At 43.5% G+C, this 21,527-nt stretch overlaps 1 protein-coding gene across 3 annotated transcripts in view; it reads right to left on the minus strand.

Moving 5' to 3' along the window:
* Positions 1-6,930: 6,930 nt before the first annotated feature.
* Positions 6,931-21,527, minus strand: part of TUB (TUB bipartite transcription factor) — a 216,825-nt gene continuing 202,228 nt past the window's right edge. For all 3 annotated transcript variants that reach the window (XM_088450309.1, XM_088450307.1, XM_088450308.1), the window contains 7 exons: positions 19,700-19,821; positions 18,555-18,746; positions 18,015-18,127; positions 16,299-16,413; positions 14,654-14,752; positions 9,519-9,690; positions 6,931-7,972 (listed from right to left, as the gene is read on the minus strand). In XM_088450309.1, the coding sequence (XP_088306435.1) occupies positions 7,839-7,972; positions 9,519-9,690; positions 14,654-14,752; positions 16,299-16,413; positions 18,015-18,127; positions 18,555-18,746; positions 19,700-19,821 (947 nt within the window). In that variant the 3' untranslated portion in view covers positions 6,931-7,838. The remainder of the gene's footprint in view (positions 7,973-9,518; positions 9,691-14,653; positions 14,753-16,298; positions 16,414-18,014; positions 18,128-18,554; positions 18,747-19,699; positions 19,822-21,527) is intronic.

Consider the following 21,527-nt stretch of genomic DNA (forward strand, 5'->3'; position numbering starts at 1 on the left):
TACCTTAAAATATTTGGAAACACTATGTGATTAATAGAAAACTGTGATGTCAATATAACATTGCTTAAACCTTACTGTTCTGTTTACTTGTTGTGCTGCCTACATTGTGCAGTTTGCAGCCACAATCCGAGAGATCAGTCACCCACCTGTGACAATTTTTTTCACCTACTGTGTTGGCTAAAGGCCAGCAGTACGAGAGCATTTGTAGAAAGCCTTTAAGTTTGAGTGATAACCATTGAAGTGGTTTTGATGAGTTTTGGACATGACCAAAGTGTTTCCTAAAGTTGTCATATATATTACGGTATCTCCTAGGATTCAGCCAGGGGTCTCTCTCTCATGGATATTGCAGCATTTTTGTAAAATATTTTCTATAACCATATCCCCTCTGGTTGAACTGAGTAGCAAAGGGTATAAATACTTTACTGGAAGATTTATCATTTAACCCTGTTTGTTTTTCTTGTGTTAGAGTGCTATTTCTCTCTACGGGGGTATATTTACGAAAGTGAGAGTTTTAGAAGTGGAGATGTTGCTATGGGCAACATCTACACTTCTAAAAACTCTCACTGCCAAATTGGACTTTTAGGGGTAGATTTACTAATCAGGTCCGCAGAAACATCAGACGGGCCCCAGAGTTCAATTGGAGGTATGGTCGATTGTTGGTGCGTGGCCGCAGTCAACTCAGCATGTTCTGTGTTGATATGAATATGCGTCCCGCTTACATGGGGGGAATTACTCACTGGCTGACCTGGGCTTCCCAGACAGGCTTGGTGCCAGGCAATCTGTACTTGCACCCCTGGTAGCAAGGGATCACTTCCCAGGCCTGTCTCCACAGGTAATCATCTAGCTGGGTCACATATGCTCAGTGGGGAAGAAGCCTAGCATTGGCTAATATATATAAATAAAAGAGAAGAGAAAAAAAAAAAGAGATACAAATTTTGGGGAAAAAAATGGTTCAAATATATTTATTATTGTTAGGTGACTGTGGGCCTGATTCAGAGCCGGACGCTCTGAAAAAGCGCTCGCTCTGAATTTTTTTTTTGTGCAGCCTCCTGGCCGATCGCAGAGCTGTGGGTGACCACCCACAGCTATTGCGATTGGCCAGGTGATGGTTGCGATGGTCTCGACCATCGTGGCTTGCGACGAAACCCTTACGGTAGGGTCTCGTTCCCGCAAGCCCCAGTGGGCTTCTGGCTCTTAATAGAGCTGGAAGCTCACCACTGACATCACTCGTGATGTCTGTGGGGCCGCCCTCAAACAGCAGGTGTTCTGTCAGGAACGCCTCCGTATGGCCAGCCACCCCTCCTGCCCGCCTCCAAAATGGTGAGAGCTGTCGATCAAAATCGACAGCCACACCCTTTTGGCGCGAGACCCAGAGCGACGGAGCGCCCGTCACTAGCCGGGTCTCACGCATGCGCAAGTCGGAGCTGGCACCAGCGTACGCATGCGCAGTGGCCAAACATCAACTCGCTTGCGAACGGGTCTGAATCAGGCCCTGTGTTGCTTCCATCACAAATGGTGTTCAGGAGATGGTATAGATGTAATTTAATATTTATTATTATAGTAAACTAATGGACACTCAATTGTCAGAACGGCGGAGCATTTGGCAACAGCAATAATGAGGTTGTTAGTTACCAAAATAATTCAACAGCAACTAAGGAGTAGCTGCAAAATGACCATGGGAACCGGTCCCAGAAGCTGGACTACATATAATAGGATAAGTCTCTCGAAATGTCAGGATGAACTCCAGAACACAGCTGAATAGAGGACAGTGAATAATATCTGACTGGCGTGTAATATGGTGGTTGGTCTCTGAAATGCAAAGCAAGGGATAACAGTTAACATGGCTAATACAAGTGATGAGTCACTGTATATAGAGAGATATATTGAGTGATAAACAGTGGGGTAATGGTCTCTGAATTGGTGGAAGGGAAGCAACAAACTTTTGCAGACATGCATGATACACAGCGGGTACACACCAGATGAACAACAGATACCTGTGAGAGTACAAGAACAGGCAAGGGAAATGCAACTAACAGGATGAAGTCCAGGATAACTGATGGCAAAGTCACAAGAGGAAAATCAAAGGGCAGGCAGCATTCAAGAATAATCTATTAAACAGGCCAGGGTCATGACAGGAACAAGACAGGATGCAAGGAGCAGAAATCCTATAAGGCCTCAGTACAGGTGAATGTAGTTACTGTACCTGCTGGGAATCAGCATCAGTGTCTATACACCAGAAAAACAAGGCAGCAACAATCCTGGTGGTAGGAGTAATTACTGCAGCATAAAAGTCCAAACACAGGAATTAGGACTACACAGTCCTAACAGATTTAAAAATTGCCATTGTTTACCGCCAAGTGGCAAATCTGCTTTTAGCTCTGATAACCTGGTCCCTAAATCCTAACATTTTTGCTTGCTTCATCTAAATTTAGATTTCTATAAAAAAAAATTAAATGGATTTAGGGCCTGATTCAGAGCCGCTCGTAAGCGGCCGCTCGTTCGTTCCGAGCGATGTTTGCACAACTGCGCAAGCATACGGATCGTAATACGCATGCGCGAATGCCTGCTATTTTGAGTGACATGAGGAGGCGTATGTGGGTGGTAACAGGGGAAGGTGCTTGAAAACGGGGAGTGGAGATCAGAACGCAGGCGTGCTTAAAGGTCAAAACGGGCGTTTTATGGGTGTGCATAATTAATACAGCAGCGTCATTGACCACGTCACTGGGTTATTTTATAGTCAGAACTGCTCGCAAGATTGTGGTAGGAAAAACCAACCACAAGAATAGCGAGCAGTTCATACGCTGGTCGATGTACTCGATTAATCTAATAAATAGCGGACATGACGCAGGATGCGAGCGGCCAGGGGGCGTTGTTTTTCAAAAAACTACCGCAAGTTTTGTTCGCTCGTTCAGACATAGAGGCATGAACAGACCGCAAAGAGCGAACGGTTCATTTGAATAGCCACCCCTTTTTTCTGAACGAGCGAGCGCAAATAGCGTCCGGCTCTGAATCAGGCCCTTATTCCTAACAACTATCTCCTGAGTGAAATCTTGTCTATCCATGCAGTTTCTTGTTTGTAATTCCTATTTGGGAATAATAAGCAATTTTGGTGATTTCTATCAGCTTGACGTTAAAAAAAACCAAAAAGCTATCTGTGGGTTCACAATAAATCCGAGAAGATATTCAGTTATTAGAAATAATCACGATTTTAAGATGTTAAAATGACATGGTGTTGTTGTGTTAATGGGTTAGTCTGCGGTTAGATGAGTTTCTAATATACAAGACAAAGATTTTGGAAAACTGTTTATTGTACATCACCATCCCAATTTACTATATCAGCATCTGTGCCAGACTATATGTATCGTTCATCCTACAGACCTAGGTATAGATTAGCAAAGCTGGGCACGAATCACGTACCCATTGCTGTACCCCTCACTTGTTGGTAATACGATAGATCAAAAAGTAATCCTGTCCCAAAATAAAAAGCATTATTGAGATGGGACCGGAGTTTTGTTATTAGAGGTTGTAGGAAAACATCTACATGATTTCTGGTGATGGAATCTAGCCCTGAGAATAGCTGTCTTTGGGTCTTGGTCAAGTATATATTTATATTCGTTCTTATCGCTGTTTGCATTTTATTCTGCACTGGATAATGATTTGGACAGTGCAGAGAGATTAATGATTTTTTTGTATCATCTCCTGTAAGATTCTACATCTGCTCACAGCCTATGCGCTTCTCTGTCTAGTTAACTCTATTCCACACCTTTATCTGCAGAATATATAAGCGGAGGCTCATTCTGTCCGAGGTCGTAAATGCTCTTTTTGTAAAACTTGTTGTTTCCATATCATATTATAAATACAAAATTTTTACATTCACAAAAAAAGCACATTTAATTATTATGAATTTCATGCGTTTAGGTAGATTAAAATATATGTACTTTATAGAATAGTTGACATGGTGACAATCTATCGATTAAATGTAAAAGTTATTACTTGTTAAACCATATATCTGACAATTTATCAATTTGTGTGTGCAGTCACAGAGAGGATAGGACTAACATGCTTCGGAAAAGTCTAAAATGAAACGCATCATATTTGGAAGAAGACTGTTATACAATGTATATAAGGTGGGTGAATATTATACAAGGGTGGATATGAAACACCCAAACTACATAGCATTACCTTGTGGGAGCACAGGCATCAAGTGGCTGTGCTCCATCTAAAGTCCGATCCATTGGGAGACCTATGAAAGGGAATATCTCCCTGATATAGTGATCTAATATTATATTACTGAACTCCAGTACACAAATAAAAAGATTCCTAAATGACATGAGCCGGATGGTCAGTCAGGTGGTGACGGATTTATTCCTAAAAGGTTTTGGACTGAATATTTAGAGAATGTGATTATACAGCTACACAACACCCAGCCAGCATGAGAATAACAAAATCCACTCATCTATTTATTATCTGCTTTCATGAAAGTTTTTCGTTTATTTAAACTTGTATATGTTATGTAATTATATGCATTCTAAGACAATCCTTTGTAACTTTTTTTTCTGCCATATTGAACAAGAGCAGCAAAAGTTATTTCCTTTTACATTCTCTTTTTGGATTTATTTAGTACATATACTGTATTTTTAATTACAATCATTTCTAGCGCTGTTCCCAAAATGTCTTCTGTTGATTGTCTACACCAGAGGTTCCCAGAATCATTCCTTAAAACACCCTAATGATCCAGGTTTTAAGGATGTTTGGGCACAGGTGACTTAATTAGTACATCAGTCAGTTTGATTTAGCCATCTGTGCTCAGACATGGATAGCCTTAAAACCTGGACTGTTAGGGTGCCTTGAGGACCGAGTTTGGGAACCACTGGTCTAGCTCTGAAGACTTTCACTTTCTATATTGATGATTTTGGAGACTAAATTGTTATACAGTATGCTCAATACGTTCTCTGTTAGCTGTATGTGGGTAGAAGGTGGGACTAGGTCTAAGTCCTATGTGCTTAGAAGTTATCAATGGGAGCTAATTCTGTAATGTGAAGATTTTCTGATTAAAGTATCTCTTTGTTATATAATCTTTTCAGTGTAACAATGTATTATTAATAAAGAATAACCAAAACACATAGATAAGTGATCCTGTACTAACGCTGAACATTAAACCACAGCAACCGATCAGACACCCTTGCACCAAGACAATAATTGCAGATTGGGTCAGTGCAAATTTTGCCCTTAAATGAAATGTTGGTAACTGTGCCTTAATTTGTGTAGAAATAAATTCTGATAAAGGAATATATTCTCATACTGTATGTGAACATGTGCAGAAAAACTTTGTTCTGATGCCATTAACCATAAATGGTTAATCTGTCTCAAAATCATGTTACATACATTTAAAAAACATATTCAAAATTCGACCATATCTCACACAAGACACTGCAAAAACTCTAATCCATGCACTCATTATTTCCCTCATTGACTATTGCAATAGCCTCCTTACTGGTCTTCCCAAAAACAGGCTATCACCATTACAATCCATTATGAATGCAGCTGCGAGGCTTATCTTCCTTGCGAAACGTTCTTCTTCTGCTGCCCCGCTCTGTCAGTCCCTCCATTGGCTGCCGGTTTTCTACCGTATTCAATACAAAATACTGTTACTTACACATAAGGCCATTAACCGAATTACACCAACATACATCTCTTCACTCATCTCAAAATATCTCCCAACCCGACCTCTCCGCTCAGCACAAGATCTGCGACTCTCATCCCCGCGCATTACTTGCTCCCATTCACGGTTACAGGACTTTCTTCGCGCTGCACCCACTCTATGGAATGAACTACCTCGCACAATAAGACTTTCCTCTAGTCTCCATTCCTTCAAGCGTTCCCTGAAAACTCACCTCTTCAGGCAAGCTTATCAGATTCCAGAACCTCCCACATAACCTTCATAGCTTCCATATGTTATTACATCCCCTTTTACAGTCCAAACACAATCTCACACATCGTCTTTCTCTCACATCCTCATGACATTTGGTCGACATTCCTGTGTGACTGGATCATGCAGCCAACCAAGAAACTCTGCATTCTGGCTGGACCAAAATGCAATATATAGCACCTATCCTTGTGTATCAATGCCTATTTCCCTATAGATTGTAAGCTTGCGAACAGGGCCTTCCTACCTATATATCTGTCTGTTATTACCCAGTTTTGTTCTATTAATGCTTATAATTGTAAAGCGCAATGGAATATGATGCGCTATATAAGAAACTGTTAATAATAATAATAATAATAATAATAATAATAATAAATGGTGAATAAGTGACAATAGCCAAAATGTTACCTATCCGTACCTCCAGAAAAGGGTCGATGTGCCCATTTTACACCAGTCGCAGTCACTTATAGTCTTTCCATGTATTCAGCCAAGAACACGGAACATGTTTACTTGTTTGGTCTTTTCTTCTGTCGACACAAGCTACTGTAGAACAATAAAATAGACTGTTGGCTCCTGCGCCAAAGCTGAGTAACACTAAAAGCATGGGCTTGTTACTTGGCAGGGATAAAGGGATTCTGGAAAACCAATAGTAATAATGTCCCAAATTAGAAGTGCCACAGTAGTGGGTAAGTATATTAGGGCTCTATGTACTAAGCCTTGGACAGAGATAAACTACCAACCAATCAATGGGGGGAGATCTCTTACACTCCACACACTGGACACCGCCAAAGTATTTATACTTTACAGGCTGTGTTTGAAAAATGACAGTTAGGAGCTGATTAGTTAGTACTTTATCTCCGTTAACTTTCTCTCTCTTCAAGGCTTAGTACATTGACCCCTTCCTTAGTCACCTGCTGTTGAAATTTAGGCTTCAAGGACGGCAAGATCAAATTTGTTTTTCTGAGAGCCCATAATGGATATAAATAAAACATAGACAACGAAGGGCAGATATCTTTTTTTTTTTAATATAGAACACATCTTCCAAAATATCGATCACCCTCTTTTTACTGATGCCAAAAAAAGTTTTGAGTAATGAGAAGGCGACGGAGTCCGGTCAAGGCGTCGCTGCCACTGAAAGATTAACAAGTTGGTTTATAATCAGAATACAGAACTTTTATAACCACAATATCGCCAATGACTGTAGCTGGCCAGTAGGACACACCGAGAAGAAGGCTTGTAACAAATCCGAACAAAACTTTTGGACAGAGACGTGGCGTGAGCCCGGTGGTCCAAGTCCACGCTGGCCAACGTCTTCGTACTTGTGCTTTCTGTGATCAACAACAAACCTCTGCCCAGAGAGTAACACATCGCGAGCACGTGTTAGCAACAGACTCAGCTACCAATACACATCGCACAGGAAAGATTAGGACACATTTGTTAGGCTCCTAGTAAACAATTTGCGAAAGGCAACTCATACTGTACACTTCAGTCCACCCAGCGGGAGTCACCGCTTAGAGCTCCTCAGTCTGTGCCGAAGCCTCTTCCTTGGGTTGGGTTTGGTTTGGTTACAGCTTCGAATCCACCAAATACCTCACCCAGCATCGGCCTCGTAAAAACAAATACAAAAATAAAATGACAATTTCCACAATTGTAGAAACGGGTGCAAACATTTCAGAACGAAAGTAACTCGGGGACTTTTCCCCCCATCTGTGAGCGATCACAAGTCTATTTACAAAAGAAAAACTCCTCCAAAAAAAAACAAATATGAGCTGCATGTAAACACCAAGGTTCTCCTCACTTTATGGCAACCAAAAAAAAAAAAAAAAAACATAAAATCTGTCCAGACTGGGAGTGTAAGACACGGGTAGCCGGCCTCCGGGAAGCCATGTAGACACTGGGATGGACCTACTTTTTACTCGCAGGCCAGTTTACTATCAAAGCTGGACAGTGCTATGGCGAAGGCTTGCAGTGCACACATGGGGTAATTGTAGTCCATTGTAAACACATCCTCTGCCACCCGGCCAAACTGCATGACGATGTAATCCGCTGCAACAGACAGAGCACCGTGATAAACACCCAGACCGCATAAAGACAGCGCTAAAGTGTAATAGCGTATTTTCTCAGCATTCTCACATTCGTACCGCACAAACACTAGAGAGATCGAGTCTAAATTTTTAGTTTAAAAATATCAGTTTTATTATTTTATTTGTGTTATTGACACTGAATTAACGAGCAGGAAAAAGACGGTTATTAAACCCATAAACAGACTTTCAAAGTGAGAATGTTTAAATTGACAGACACTTAGGGGGGCAATTAAATTCGTAGGGATGTGCCAAGAACCGCTGCGCAAATAAACCTCCATATACAGTACCTGCAACAGTATTAGTTATTCTGTGCAACTCTATGGGGTGCGAGGAATAACTAGCGATGTTGCTGTCCGCCATGCACATCGCAACCAACACATTTTACTGAATCGCCCCCAGATAGAGGGAATGCGCAAATGTCCAGGCATCAATAGCTTCAATCAGTAAAGAGTTTTAACAGATCTAGGAGCTGTTGTACTAAGCCTTGGAGAGAGATAAATTGCAACAGATATAAAGTACCGAACAATCAGTTCCTAACTGTCATTTTTCAAACACAGCCTGTAATGTGACAGTTGGGATTTATTGGTACTTTATCACCTTCCACTTTATCTTCAAGGCTCATTTATCAACACATTGTATAATTCACAACAAGTGATTAAAACTCGTTGCGTATGATAATGGTGCTCCAGCCAATCAGCTCCTAACTGTCATCTGTTTGAAAAATGACAGTTGGGAGCTGATTGGCTGGAGAACCATTTACCATATGTGATCAGCTCCCAACTGTCATCTGTTTGAAAAATGACAGTTGGGGGCTGATTGGCTGGAGCACCGTTTATCAAATGCGATCAGCTCCCAACTGTCATCTGTTTGAAAAATGACAGTTGGGAGCTGATTGGCTGAGCACCATTTATTATACACAACGAGTTCTGTCACTTGTTGTGAATGATAAAACTCATTGATAAATGAGGCCCTTTGTTTGAAAAATGACAGTTAGGAGCTGATTGGTTGATACATTGTCTCTCTCTACTGTATCTCCTTCAAAGGCTTAGTACATCTGCCACCTAATACAATAAAATAAACTGATAAGTTGGTGTGGCTTTTTACACTTTTATAGAATATAACCACTAGTGACGTCTGGTCCCACGTTCTATAGTACATTTTGTTTTTATTTAAACTGTGAATTTTTGTCTCACTCCCTAGTTGCTGGATTTCTCAGAACTATGGGGGAGGTGAACGTAAAACTAAGTTTCCCCTCAATAATATTTTATCACATCCACTGGTCGAGATCTGCGCAATCCAAATTTGCCTTAAGTAACAACAGGTAATTACACGGCAGGATATGGGGGGAAACTTAGAAGCATGTGATAAAAGTTTTGTATGACATAACCTATAAATGGCTGATCGGTCATCCAGTTCCTCCTATGCAAACAATGTTTGTAATTTCACTCTCCAAAAAAAGGTTTAATAGATACAGGAATGTTTTTGCCTTTCCCCCCCCCAATACTTACGATCATTGTCGTGAATGATCTGAAAATTCTTTACAGAAGCTTGTGTGACCCGGCCGTGGAAGTTTAAGACGTAGGACTGGGTGTCGTCGTTCCAGACGGGCGTTTTATTATGTAGTTCTATGACGCTCTCCGTGTTTTTGTTTTGCCATCGAGAGAGTAACGTTTCGTGCTCCTGCAACAAAATTTCACAATGAGTCACTGGGAAGATGAACAAAACTCTGATAGATCTCAGACAGGTTGTAGCTAACGTAATACAATCTTAAAGACTAGAAAAGGGCTCAGCATTTAACTAGATAACGTGGAGTGTTCGAGCAGGACCCCTCATTCTCTCCCCACTATAAGAAGATATTCTCCACCATCCACTGTTTCTTTATCATTTGAAGCATCAAAAGTATTCTGGTATAAAAATGGGTTTCAGGCAATTTGTAGGCGAATAAACAGAAACAGGATTTTTTTTACTCAACCATAAAATTGATTCCTATGAGTCCAATTGGGAGACACTGGTAGACGATGGGTTAAGTGGGGAGGCCAAGAAGTAGATACTAAATAGTTAACTTTATTGATTCTCCCCCTCCCCCCCAATCCTCCCATAAACACACATACCTCTTAACCCTCTCACCTCCACTGGCAATTCAGTTATTTATCTAATAAAGCCTAATAGAGAACACACATGTGCATCATGTACAACATAATAATAACTAGAATCCCCCAAAAGTGGCTTCTTTAAAAGCAAAGGTGTGAAAACAATAACAATTTGTAAAGGTAGATCCTCAAATGAGGCACCCTGCCGTGCTGCCCTAGAGCCTATCACAACCCATGTACAGTAGTGGGTGCACGAGGGGATTTTGCACCAAGCTGCAAAAACAAACTGCGATGTCACTAATCACACAGACATACGGGAAAAAAAAGGCCGAAAAATTCTGAGTGCAAAACAATAGTAAAAAATTCTGCAAGTAGAAAGTCCACAGAATTAGCAATCAGGAGTCCTACTGGTAATAATCTCCCCAAGTTCCACATTGTCCCATAGAAAAGGAAGAGAAAACCATATATAGGTATAATACAGTTTAAAATCCACAATGAATGCTTAGAGAAATCCCACTCACATAAACCGACTAGAGTGTTAGCTTGTAGCTGTTCCTTTGTATTAGCGCTGCACGTAAACTTTCACATACAAGGGCTTAACTTCTCGCCTGCAGTAGTTTCTTTGTATCGGAGCTGCATGGAATGTTTCCCCAGTACATGGCATGAAAGGGAAAAAGCCACCGATAGTATAATACTGTTGCCACTATTACAAAATACAGGCGCTGCGTGATCTAAGGTCAGATTATGCAGAGTAACTGCAATACCATATCCGGCATTAAATAGTCCACAGCGGGTCAATAACCATGCAGATTGGATGAAGGCTGGTCCGTAGCTGTTAAACCTCAAAGGAACCTCCGTAAAACATCCAGAGACCCTCATTAAAGCTAATGCGTTTCAAAACAATCGTCCTTTCTAAGGGAATCTGGTACAGACTCGCCCAAATAAACATAAGTCTGTCTGATAGATCTGGAAGAACTAATCCACCGGGCAATGGACTGTTTAGAGGCCGGACAGCCAAACCAACAGACTATATAGTCCTAAGAAAAGAAGCAGACCGATCCACACAAATCTGCAACGTCCTGACAACTTCCAGAATGTGGAGAGAAGAATCAGCATCAGAAGAGCCAGAAAGCTGTCAACACAATCTCCTGGTTGGGGTGGAAACTGGAAACCACCTTCGGTTGAAAGGACAGATTTGTACACAAAACCACTTTGTTAGGGTGAAAAATTGACAACGGAGCCCTAGAAAATTATAAATGCCAAAGCCATGGCATTGTCGAACTGGATCCAAAAAGGATGGTCCCACATGAATCCCTGAGCTAGCACATTGAAGACTCCCCTTAATTCTGGAATATTAATAGCTAGGGAAGTAATAGCCCCCCAACCTGAGAGTCTCAAGAGTATGTCATTACCAGGGTCCAGTCTCAGACAGATTACTGGCACTCCCTGGACAGGTAGGGCTTATAAAGCCACCAAAGGAGGAACTGACATGTACAAAGGGACAGCATGAAGAACTGCCTGTCCAATTTTGGATCTGGTCTGGAGCAACAGGTGCTGGAAACTTCCTGAAATACCACCGTGCAAATGGAATGGCTTTGAAGTAAACCACCATCTTCCCCTGTAGCCACGTGCACCTCATGATGAACACCCAATGCAAGCGCAACAGTGACCTTACCATGGACTGCTGGCACTCAGTCTTGCCTACTGAGAGAAATGCCTGTTGACAAGCTGCGTCGAACAGTATTTCCTGAAAGACCGATCGCTGGGACCGTGCCAGCCTGGACTTTGGAAAATTAATGATTCTGCCATGCTCTTCCAATGTCTTCACCACCTGCAGAAGGAGACTGAGCCAAGAACTGCATCTTTACTAACTTGTTGTCCAGGTACAGAAGACTAGTAATGTCCTTTATCTGAAGGGAATCTACGGCAAAACTGGAAAATGCTTGATCCCCAGATCAAATAGGAACCTGTAAATGGGCATCATTTACGTCCAATGACGCTAGGAATTCTTTATTCTCCATTGAAGTGATGACGGTGTGCAGGGATTCCATTTTGAATTGTCCCACCTGAAAATGAAGGTTCAACCTCTTGAGGTTGAGGATTAGCCAGAAAGACCCTTCTGGTTTTTGAAGCAGGTAAAGGTTTAAGTAAAACCCCAACCCCTCCTTACAATATGGAACCAGAAAAATAACCTGGGATGCCGGCAGAGCACTGCCTGCTGGGAGACCACTTTTTTGGGTCTCCTGGAAGCAGGGCAGCAAAACATCTGTACAGTTTAGGAGCTATAGGCCTAGCGAAAGTACCCTTGCAAAATAATACCCATGACCCAAAGATAAAGAGACCAACCGGAACCAAACGTCCCAGAACTGAAGGAGGCGGGCCCCCACCACTTCAGTCCCGGGACGAACCTGTAGACCCTCTTGCTGAGGACTTGTCCCTTGGCTTAGGACCAGAGCATCTGGTCGCAATGGACATGTGGCCGCTGATATACCCACTACTGTGGGCTCCAAACTGTCCCCTGGAAGATGGAACATGAGCCAGCTCAGGGAAGTACAAGAGCCAAAAACCTAGGAGATTTAGCCTTGGAGAGCCTTGCGAAATTGTGCAGTCCAATTCCAGTCCAAATAGCAGCTTACCCACAAATGGGATTGCTTCCAGAGTTTTTTTAGACTCCAGATCTGCCTGCTGTGACCTCAACCACAAGTCTCATCTGGCAGAGACTGCCAAAGCTGATATGCCTGAAAGCAAAGAGGCTTCATCCAGAATGCCTGACCTACGTAAAGAGAGGCCTGCTTCGTATTGTCCAGCAAGAAGAGAAGATCCAACAAATCCAAACCAGAGTGATACCCTCTGAAAGCTTATCTATACAGGTCTCCAAGGCTTTGTGTGCCCAGGTCACAGCTAAAACCGGGGCTAGGGCAGTCCCTGAAAGAGAAAATAATGATTTAAGGATGGCCTCACTCTTACGGTCAGTAGAATCTTTCAACATGGAGTGGAACTGGTAGTAGGAATAAGCCTGGAATGGGGGCATCTACCGTAGACGGCACCTCCCAGAGAACCGTATCTGCTTCCATATCAGGATAAGTCACCTTGAAACCCAAGAGAACTTTGAACTTTTTGTCAGGGTTCAGCAAGGCCTCTTTCAGGACAGTCTCTACCAGCGTTGTGAACCCCACTCCATCTGCACACATAAGGGGGCTCAAGTGCATACTATGAAAAAAACAAGTACCTAGAAATAAAATACAAATTCCTCTATACAAATGCAATAAATAAAAAATTGCCATTGGTGGTGTGAGGGTCCAGAAGTGGGGTGGAGGAGGTTTCAGTCTCAATAGATGTAACCATTTAGTGCCTACTCCTCAGCTTCCTCATTTAACCCATCATCTTCCAGTGTCCCCCAGGTAGGACGTAAGAGGAATGTAATAAAGGATGAAACACGATTGTGGTGATTGTGTACACACGAACCGTTCATACAAAATCTGCATATCATTTTATGGGGATGACAAATGGCATTAGGCTGATTCATTCAAAGTAGAAAGGGGATAACTGCACAATTGTGAACAATTTGCAAGTTTTACCAATGATGGGGAAAGAAACACAATGCCCAGCACCGTACATTTAGATTCTTACTGAGGAAAGTAATGCAGAAAACACAGAGGATTTTGCTAGGACTGTTGGGTGTCTGAGTCTCACTGTGAGAACCATAATCCGGGTGCTTTTCTTCTAGCACTGTAGCCTGATAAGGTCACAACGTGTAGACAACAATTCGTGCACTAACAATACCTGGCAAAGAGTTAGAGAATCTCCCTAACACTGGCTCTGAAAAATTTGGGAGCACCCTCGTTCCGAAGGGAAAATTTTAATCTTTCCAGTGAGGCTGCACCTGTTAAGTTGTTCCTCGCAGAACGCATCCGATCGCATTTGTTTTGGGTTTTTTTACTTTTTTTTTAATCTCATTTGCCGTTACTACAGATTCATCTCATAACAGTCAAAAATCACAGAGAAATGGGTCGATTAAATTAGAGACGAAGCGGCTGGCCCCCATGCGAAGTACCCACCTACGCAACACTGACAGTAACCCCACATTCCATAGTGATCCTTAGGGCCACGTACAAAAAATCTGCGAGTTTAGGGCAAAATGGGGGGGAGTTGATGCGCCATTGCCAGGGTTTTAAAGCCATCGCGCTGCCCGCACCTAACTGACCCCAAAGTGTCAGCTACATATTTGTACACCTGTCACCCCCTACGCTAAGCCAACCCATACAAATGGGCCATAAACCTTAGCGAGAGAGCTGCAGATTTTAAATTAGGTATCTCAGGCCCCTTCTTTTTCAGCTGTTTGTCCAAGTGTTTTATTTAGTAAATTAAAAATATTAAAAAGGGATATGGAGTCAAATATCTATATGTATGTGCGACACATTCACAATCTAAATTAAATGAAGTATATTTTATTTAATATTCATTGATATTTTACGTAACATTTAATAGCCAGGAACCATGACGTGGCTAGTAGTAAGCCTGCAAGACACCATCTATATAGTGACAGTACTTACATTACGTGGCCTTATAGAAACTCTTTCATGATCCATGTTCATCCCAGGGATAATGACGCTCATTTTCCGTGGTCCCTTAAAGCCTAATACATTGGTTTCCTAATGCAACAACAAAATAAGTAAATAGGAACGTTAAAGATTTCTTTCCATACGTTACATACTGAAACAAATACAAAAAAAAGTTTCAATTTTACAACATTAAGGCCCGTATTTAATTTGGAGTGAAAAGTCCGAGGCCTGACTTTTTTCATCGTCATCAGAAGTTTTGCTGTCAAAAAGTTATCGCTCGCGTCCCTGCTTATCCACGTATTCAACTCCAATCGGACCTGGCGAAAATGAAATCGTTCAAAAGTCCTGTCATTTTTGGGGAAATCAGCCTGACACCCCCCAAAAGATGCTCTGACATGGGGGTCACTATGGGTACCCCCGAATAGCCCTGAAAAAACTATTTGGGGTCTTTGAATGGTCTCAATAGGCGCTATTTAGCATATTTGGGACAGTGGTGAAGAATAGCATTTAGCCACTTTTTGGGGGAAAATAACTATTCCCGTCAAATTTGGGGTACATGAAAATGGGTGCAAACATATTTTAAAATTGCTAAAGTCCAGCTTAAATAGCGCCCAAAACGCACCTTCAGCAAACACCTGCAATCAAAAAAAACCTCCCCCATACTTGCAGACCCCCCCCCAAAGGCTATTTCGCTAGTTTTTGAAGTTGTACCCCCACTTTTAAAATTTTCACCCACTTTTTCAAAGTTGTTATTGGGATGTCCTCTGTGATTTTTTTCTGCGTTTATTGACGCAGTTAGCGTCAAGGGGGGTGTCCAAAGGGTGCAGGGTGGTTGCCGCAAGTTTGCACCCCAAAATCCCAATTCCGCACTTTTTTACGCTGGGTATTTGTTGGCGAATCCTTTCCGCTGCTTACAAGGCGCAAACTTTTCACACCGGTGAAAAGTCGGACAAATTGAATACAGGAATAAGTGGAATCGGTGAAAAAGTTTCGCCGAGAACAGCTTTTCGCTCCAAATTGAATACGGCCCTAAGTTATAAAATAAAACTTCAACATTTTTGGGGGTTTTTAATAGTACATTGACAAAATATCACAGACACATCCCCACATTGGCCACTAGATGCCGCTATAAACCGTGTTTGTAGTGACTCACTGTAGTGAAATATATTCATATTTTAATGATTATATAATTACAATGATAATGGAATCCTGATTACTTTACTGTGCAAAATGAACCAACATTTTTAATGTCACAGATCTATTCCGTCTCCTATCAATTAGTGACTCCAGTAAGGGGGGGGTTAGATTTACTCTCCAGCGGATCGTTGGCAGCTTTAAACGATAGTTTTAAATCAACAATATTTAAATTAAATAATGATTTTAAACCTTTGTACGTCAACCTGTTTAATAACTCAGGAAACATTCAAATATCATCATCCAACAGGCCTTAATTTAAACACGTCAAGCAGTTTCCTGCAATCCACCCACGCTGCTACATTAAAGAGATTCAGGATTTGATAGAAATCAGTGAAATGAACCTGGAGAGATATTTGCTGCCTGAGCCCTGGTCCCAGCGAAACACCGCAATGAACATGAAGCCGTTATACATGGCTATTAATCTTTATGACGCACTTACATAGCAGATGGCTGCGAGTTCCTGCCGTAGATTGCTGGCCTCTAAACTGGAGGACGTTTTCACTGGATTTACCCCGTTGTCGTAGACTGTAAACTTTGTGCCCATCAGATTGGACCTGTAAGAAATCAGGTGAAAAAAAATAAAACTACAATGAGAGGCAGCAAAGTGCTGGGTTGAGGTTCCCTGATGCTAATTGAGGCGATCGCCAGGTGCCTGACTATGTGATTGTGGCCAGCCAATCAGGTGCGGCCTCTCACCTCTGCCGTCAGATAGATTAGGGCAGTGTCACCAATGGTGCAGGGACAGGACGCAGCTTTAGACATGTTCCAGGAAAACAATCATCCGTGTAATTATTTGCCTACAGCATGAATAGACGGTTTATTTGGTAATCATACTACTTTCCATTTAAAATAACCCTCTGATGTATGACCCTAGACTGGGGTCCTGAGAACATTTCACACAGCAAACAGATCTAAGGGCACAAGGAGAACGGTTCTTGAGCTATTTTCCTGCTGGCAGTAAAATTGCTGCCTGAGAAATCCTGGAGGTGGCGTCACGCAGGCACTTTGTCCTCCAGCATTTTTTTTCCTGTATGCAGCCTTATTTATATGAACAGCAATTAGATGACTGCAGGCAGCGTATATATTGGGCCAGCAGTAAAACAGCTCAGGCAAAAAAAATAAAGTGCTTCATAGGCCTCTGTTAATTTTCTGAAACCTTTTGCATAAGCCAGGGATGGGGAACCTCCGGCTCGGGGGTCGTATAAGGCCCGCAGAATCATTTGGTCTGGCCCTCAGAGCTTTTTTCTGCTTGCCTCATCTGGCTAGCAGGGTGCCCTTAACGGCAACCTGCAGCCAGAATCTATGCAGCAGTGCCGTCTGGAGCGCCCTTAGGACGCTTCAGATGGTCACACCGCTGCTCTTACAGCTCTCCGGAGCATCCTCAGGGTGATCCGGGCATTGCTGTAATCACCGGCGATTATGGCCCGCCCCTGTGTGATGTCACACAGAGGGGTGTGTCCTGCACCAGGCCCACGAATAATGTTATATATATCAAAATGGCCCTTGGCAGAAAAAAGGTTCCCCACCCCTGGCATAAGCTGATGAAAACGTCCTGGGTACGATGTAGAATATTGCTAAGAATCAGTTTGGCTTTATCCTTTCTCGGCTGTGTGTACTGGTCTCTTGTACTCTTACTAATGAAACCAAAAAATACAAATGGGTAAAGCTATAAAGCCCCATTAGCTGCACTACACCTGTCTGAACTGCTTAATATTATAATAATATGAAATTACCAATCTTTTACTTTCATCTAGAATTTGTCTTCCTGCTAATGTCAGTTCTACCTGAGCAGTCTGCACCATAGCTTGGCTCTCCAGATGGCTTGCTGGGACCTGTAGTTCCACAACTGCTTCCAAGCACATTTTACCTAAGCCTGATCTAGGTTATGAAGCCTCGAGTACTGACGATGCGATTTATTCTCTTTTACACTCATTTATGCCCCCTTCTCCATGGATTCCAAACCTGAAGAGTTAACCAGACTGGTCCCCGAGGTCCCAATGTGTTCTAGGTCAGACCAAAGTTGTTATTCTCCTGTGTTCAATGCTGTATTACACTCAGATGTGTGGCCTCGGCCCCGCTGGGTAATACCCACTGATTTACATGGTACATTTATGAGTGAGCAGGTCCTGCATTGGTTTATCTGTAGTAACCTTACCGGAGTTTGCCGATAAAACTTTCTCCTCCTCGAGAAAGGTCGGTCGGATCTATCGAGATGAGGTAATTGGATGTTTTGCTTTTCTTCCTTTTCCTGCCGGCCAACAGGAATACCTGAAAATGTCCAATATTCCACATATTAGATCTCCTTTCTGGTACTGTCGGCTAGGGTTAGCAGCCTTCAATTACAATGCAGTGATATTAATATTACTTTGCAACTTATATAATGTCATTACCAAATAGGTGAAAAGCAATTATTATTATTCATCATTTTAGGAAATAATCCCCGTATTCCAAACCATTCCCAACAAAAAATTTAATGATTTCACTGGTAATATCCCCTGCATGACGGATTGCACATGGGAATCCTAGAAAGGAGGTGCAGCCAGCAATATAGGAAAGGATTCTTTACAGTAAGAGGAATACAGAGGGGGTAATGTGCTCCCAACATAGAGTGGGTTCTGTGTTAGCCATAATTCCCAGTAATAAGTTTTCCTGACACATATTAGTAACTTTATATGCTGGTGAATTTCATTTTGACCTTTTTACCGTCCTCCCGCTCCAGATGGAGATAATATGTCGGGTACATGCCCCGGTCCATGCCCTTCTTGTCTCTTGTAATTCTGCACTTGATGGTGACCCCCTGAGGAGCTGGCCGCATGGAAAATTCCTCCAGGTCCTCCACGTCGATAGATGGTTCATTTGTTGGCGGGCTGGGGGCTGAGGCGGTCTCCTGCAGGAACATGGTCATCCCAAAAATAAATACCGGTGACTGTGACGGGTTTCCGTCCCTAACGACTAATCATCAAATCAGATATCACTTGAAGGCCAAGCTGGTAAATGGATTGGTCCTCTGCATAGCTTGGTGGCTTCCAGGATGATCATTAGAGGAACTAATCCTGCTTGGCCTGAGTACATACAGCCCGTGCAGCATTGGGTGGCTCGTGGCATGTATATGGGGACTATAAATGCTTAGTACTTTATAATATTATCACTGAACATTGTAGGTGGCATCTCATGAGCTTCAGAAAACTGCAGCCAGGCTTACGCCCTTTGCCCCTTCCCTTTCCCACGAGTTTAGTTTCAAACGCTTTATATCGCGAGCCCTTAGAACAGGATCCTCTCATTGTTGTGCATTAGTTATTGTGCCCCATATGCACTGTATGTAACGCTTGCTCCATTCAGCGGTGTAGAAGACATCATCGCATATAACGCAGAAGTTGTTGTGGAACTACAATTCCTATGAGTCACGGCGAGGCAAGACAAATAACCGGTCCCGGGGAAATAATGGAGATGCCGAGTGTTGTTGGGATGCTGGGAATGTACCTTACATAATATAGGGATCTTGCGCTGCTAGATTACCGCGGTACAGAGCCGATTTCAGCCCAGCTGGCATTGATCGGATGCTGAGAACTTTGTCTCTCTAGGGATGGTTAACGACCATCAATGGCGAAGATCCAATGGTTCTCCGCCCTCAGTGGCAATAGCTCTGCCCCCCGACTTGACCCTGCTTAGACATCGATGGAGGGAAACCAACTGCTCCTCCCCCATCGATGGCAAAAGCATTCGACATCGGCCATAAACCATCGATGATTATCAATCCTCGATGGCCGATGTCCATCCCTACTAGGAGTCTTGCAACTCCGTGCACGCTCCACTCACTAACTTGGTTGGTAATCTACTGACCTTATTAGACTTCTTGCTGGTGGCAGAGCCCGGCCGGGTGTTGCTGTTTAGCTGAGAGGAGCTGGAGCTGTCTTCATCTTCCTCATCTTCTTCCTCGTCAAAGTTCATGCTGCTCGATATCCCTGTAAGAGAGAGGAAACCAGGCTGCCGTGAGGACCAGGACGCTTCTCCTGATCCGGAATCGGTATACAGGACGATGGGCCGCTAATCCGTTATACATGCAACACACCGCGTGCTAATAGGAGAGTACACCTGGTAACATCCACCCTCCCTGTTCATTCATTTCCTACATACAGTATAAAATTGTTCACACAGATGTGCCAGCAGACAGCTATCTTCAAAATGCACCAAATAGCCCTGGTTGGCACGCCATGGACACACAGTTTTTTGCAAAATGTGCGTCTTATTTGCATCATCACTGGCACTGCATGCAGCTACTTTGTGCAACTCAGACGCTAACCTGGGTAAAATGGCAAAAGACAGAGGGTTTGATTCAGACCCGCTCGCAAGCACTATGCGCTCGCAAGCGGGTCGATGGTTGTGCATTGCGGACGCACGGCGTGCGCAAGCCCCCGTAGCGAGTGACAAATGCACTTGCTCCGGGGCTCGCTACAAAAGGGGTGGCTGTCGATGTTGATCGACAGCTCGCCCCGTTTTGTAGGCGGCGTGGGGGGTGCCGGACAAACGGAGGCGTTCCTGAAGGAACGCCTGCCATTTGTGGGCGCCCCTCTGACATCACCAGTGATGTCAGTAGTGAGCTTCCGGCTCTATTAGAGCCAGAAGCTCACTGGGGCTTGCGGCAGATGAGACCCTACCACAAGGGTCTCGTCGCAAGCCTGATGGTCGCGACCATCACCTGGCCGCTCGCAAAAGCTGTGGGTGGTCACCCACAGCTTAGCGAGCGGCCAGGAGGCCGGCTTTTAAAAGAAAAAGTGGATGCCCTCATTCAGAGCAAGTGCTCGCTTTTTGCGACCGGCTCTGAATGAGGTCCAGAGTTCTGAGACGGGTGCCTGGCGCCATGCCTCCTTGTGCATAATCCGCAAGTTTATACCCATTCCTCTGCAACAATACTGACCCTAAGTGCCTAGGACACTACAAGCAACTTTGGATACAGCTACAATGAGAATAAGACAGTTAATTCAGGAAAAAGTGCAAAAGTCCGGGAATTGCTCCCGTGCCAGAGTCGCACCATTCGTCTTGCGCCAGTGTATGAGGGCACAAAAAGTATAGGTGCATGAGGGCACAGCGGTATTATGCACCATCCCACCTATCCCACTTTAGGATCCATCAACAGTCCTATAATATTGTTCACTGAGGACCCCCCTGTACCCTCCTCTTTTCATCCCGCAGCCTAGCACAAGCCTGGTATCTAGTACACTGGCATGAACTCTTTTGACATGTGACTGACATCAGTCAAGCTGCCTGTACTTAGGGAAGAGAGCGCCAACAACCCCCCATCTCCCCTGCCCCCCCTATAGATCCAGGACTGAACATGTTCTATAAAGTGCCACCTAGTCTTGTGTACAGCCTGGTCCTGCTCGGTCTAAATAATCCCATCACCTAATAAATAATAATATAGGATACAGAGATACAGGGCCTTATTCAGACCCGGTCGCAAGCGATGAGCGCTCGCAACCAGGTCGATTTTTGCCCACTGGGCATGCGCACGTCGCACCCGTCTAGCGACGGGCGCTCCGTCGCTACGGGTCTCGCACCAAAGGGGGCGAGCTGTCAATGGTGATTGACAGCTCGTCCCATTTGGGAGGCGGGCAGGGGGGGTGGCCGGCCAAACGGAGGCTTTCCCGACGGAACGCTTGCCGTTTGGGGG

Source organism: Taudactylus pleione, unplaced genomic scaffold (genome assembly GCF_031769625.1).
Source record: "Taudactylus pleione unplaced genomic scaffold, aTauple2 ptg000515l, whole genome shotgun sequence".
Taxonomy (NCBI): Eukaryota; Metazoa; Chordata; class Amphibia; order Anura; family Myobatrachidae; genus Taudactylus; species Taudactylus pleione.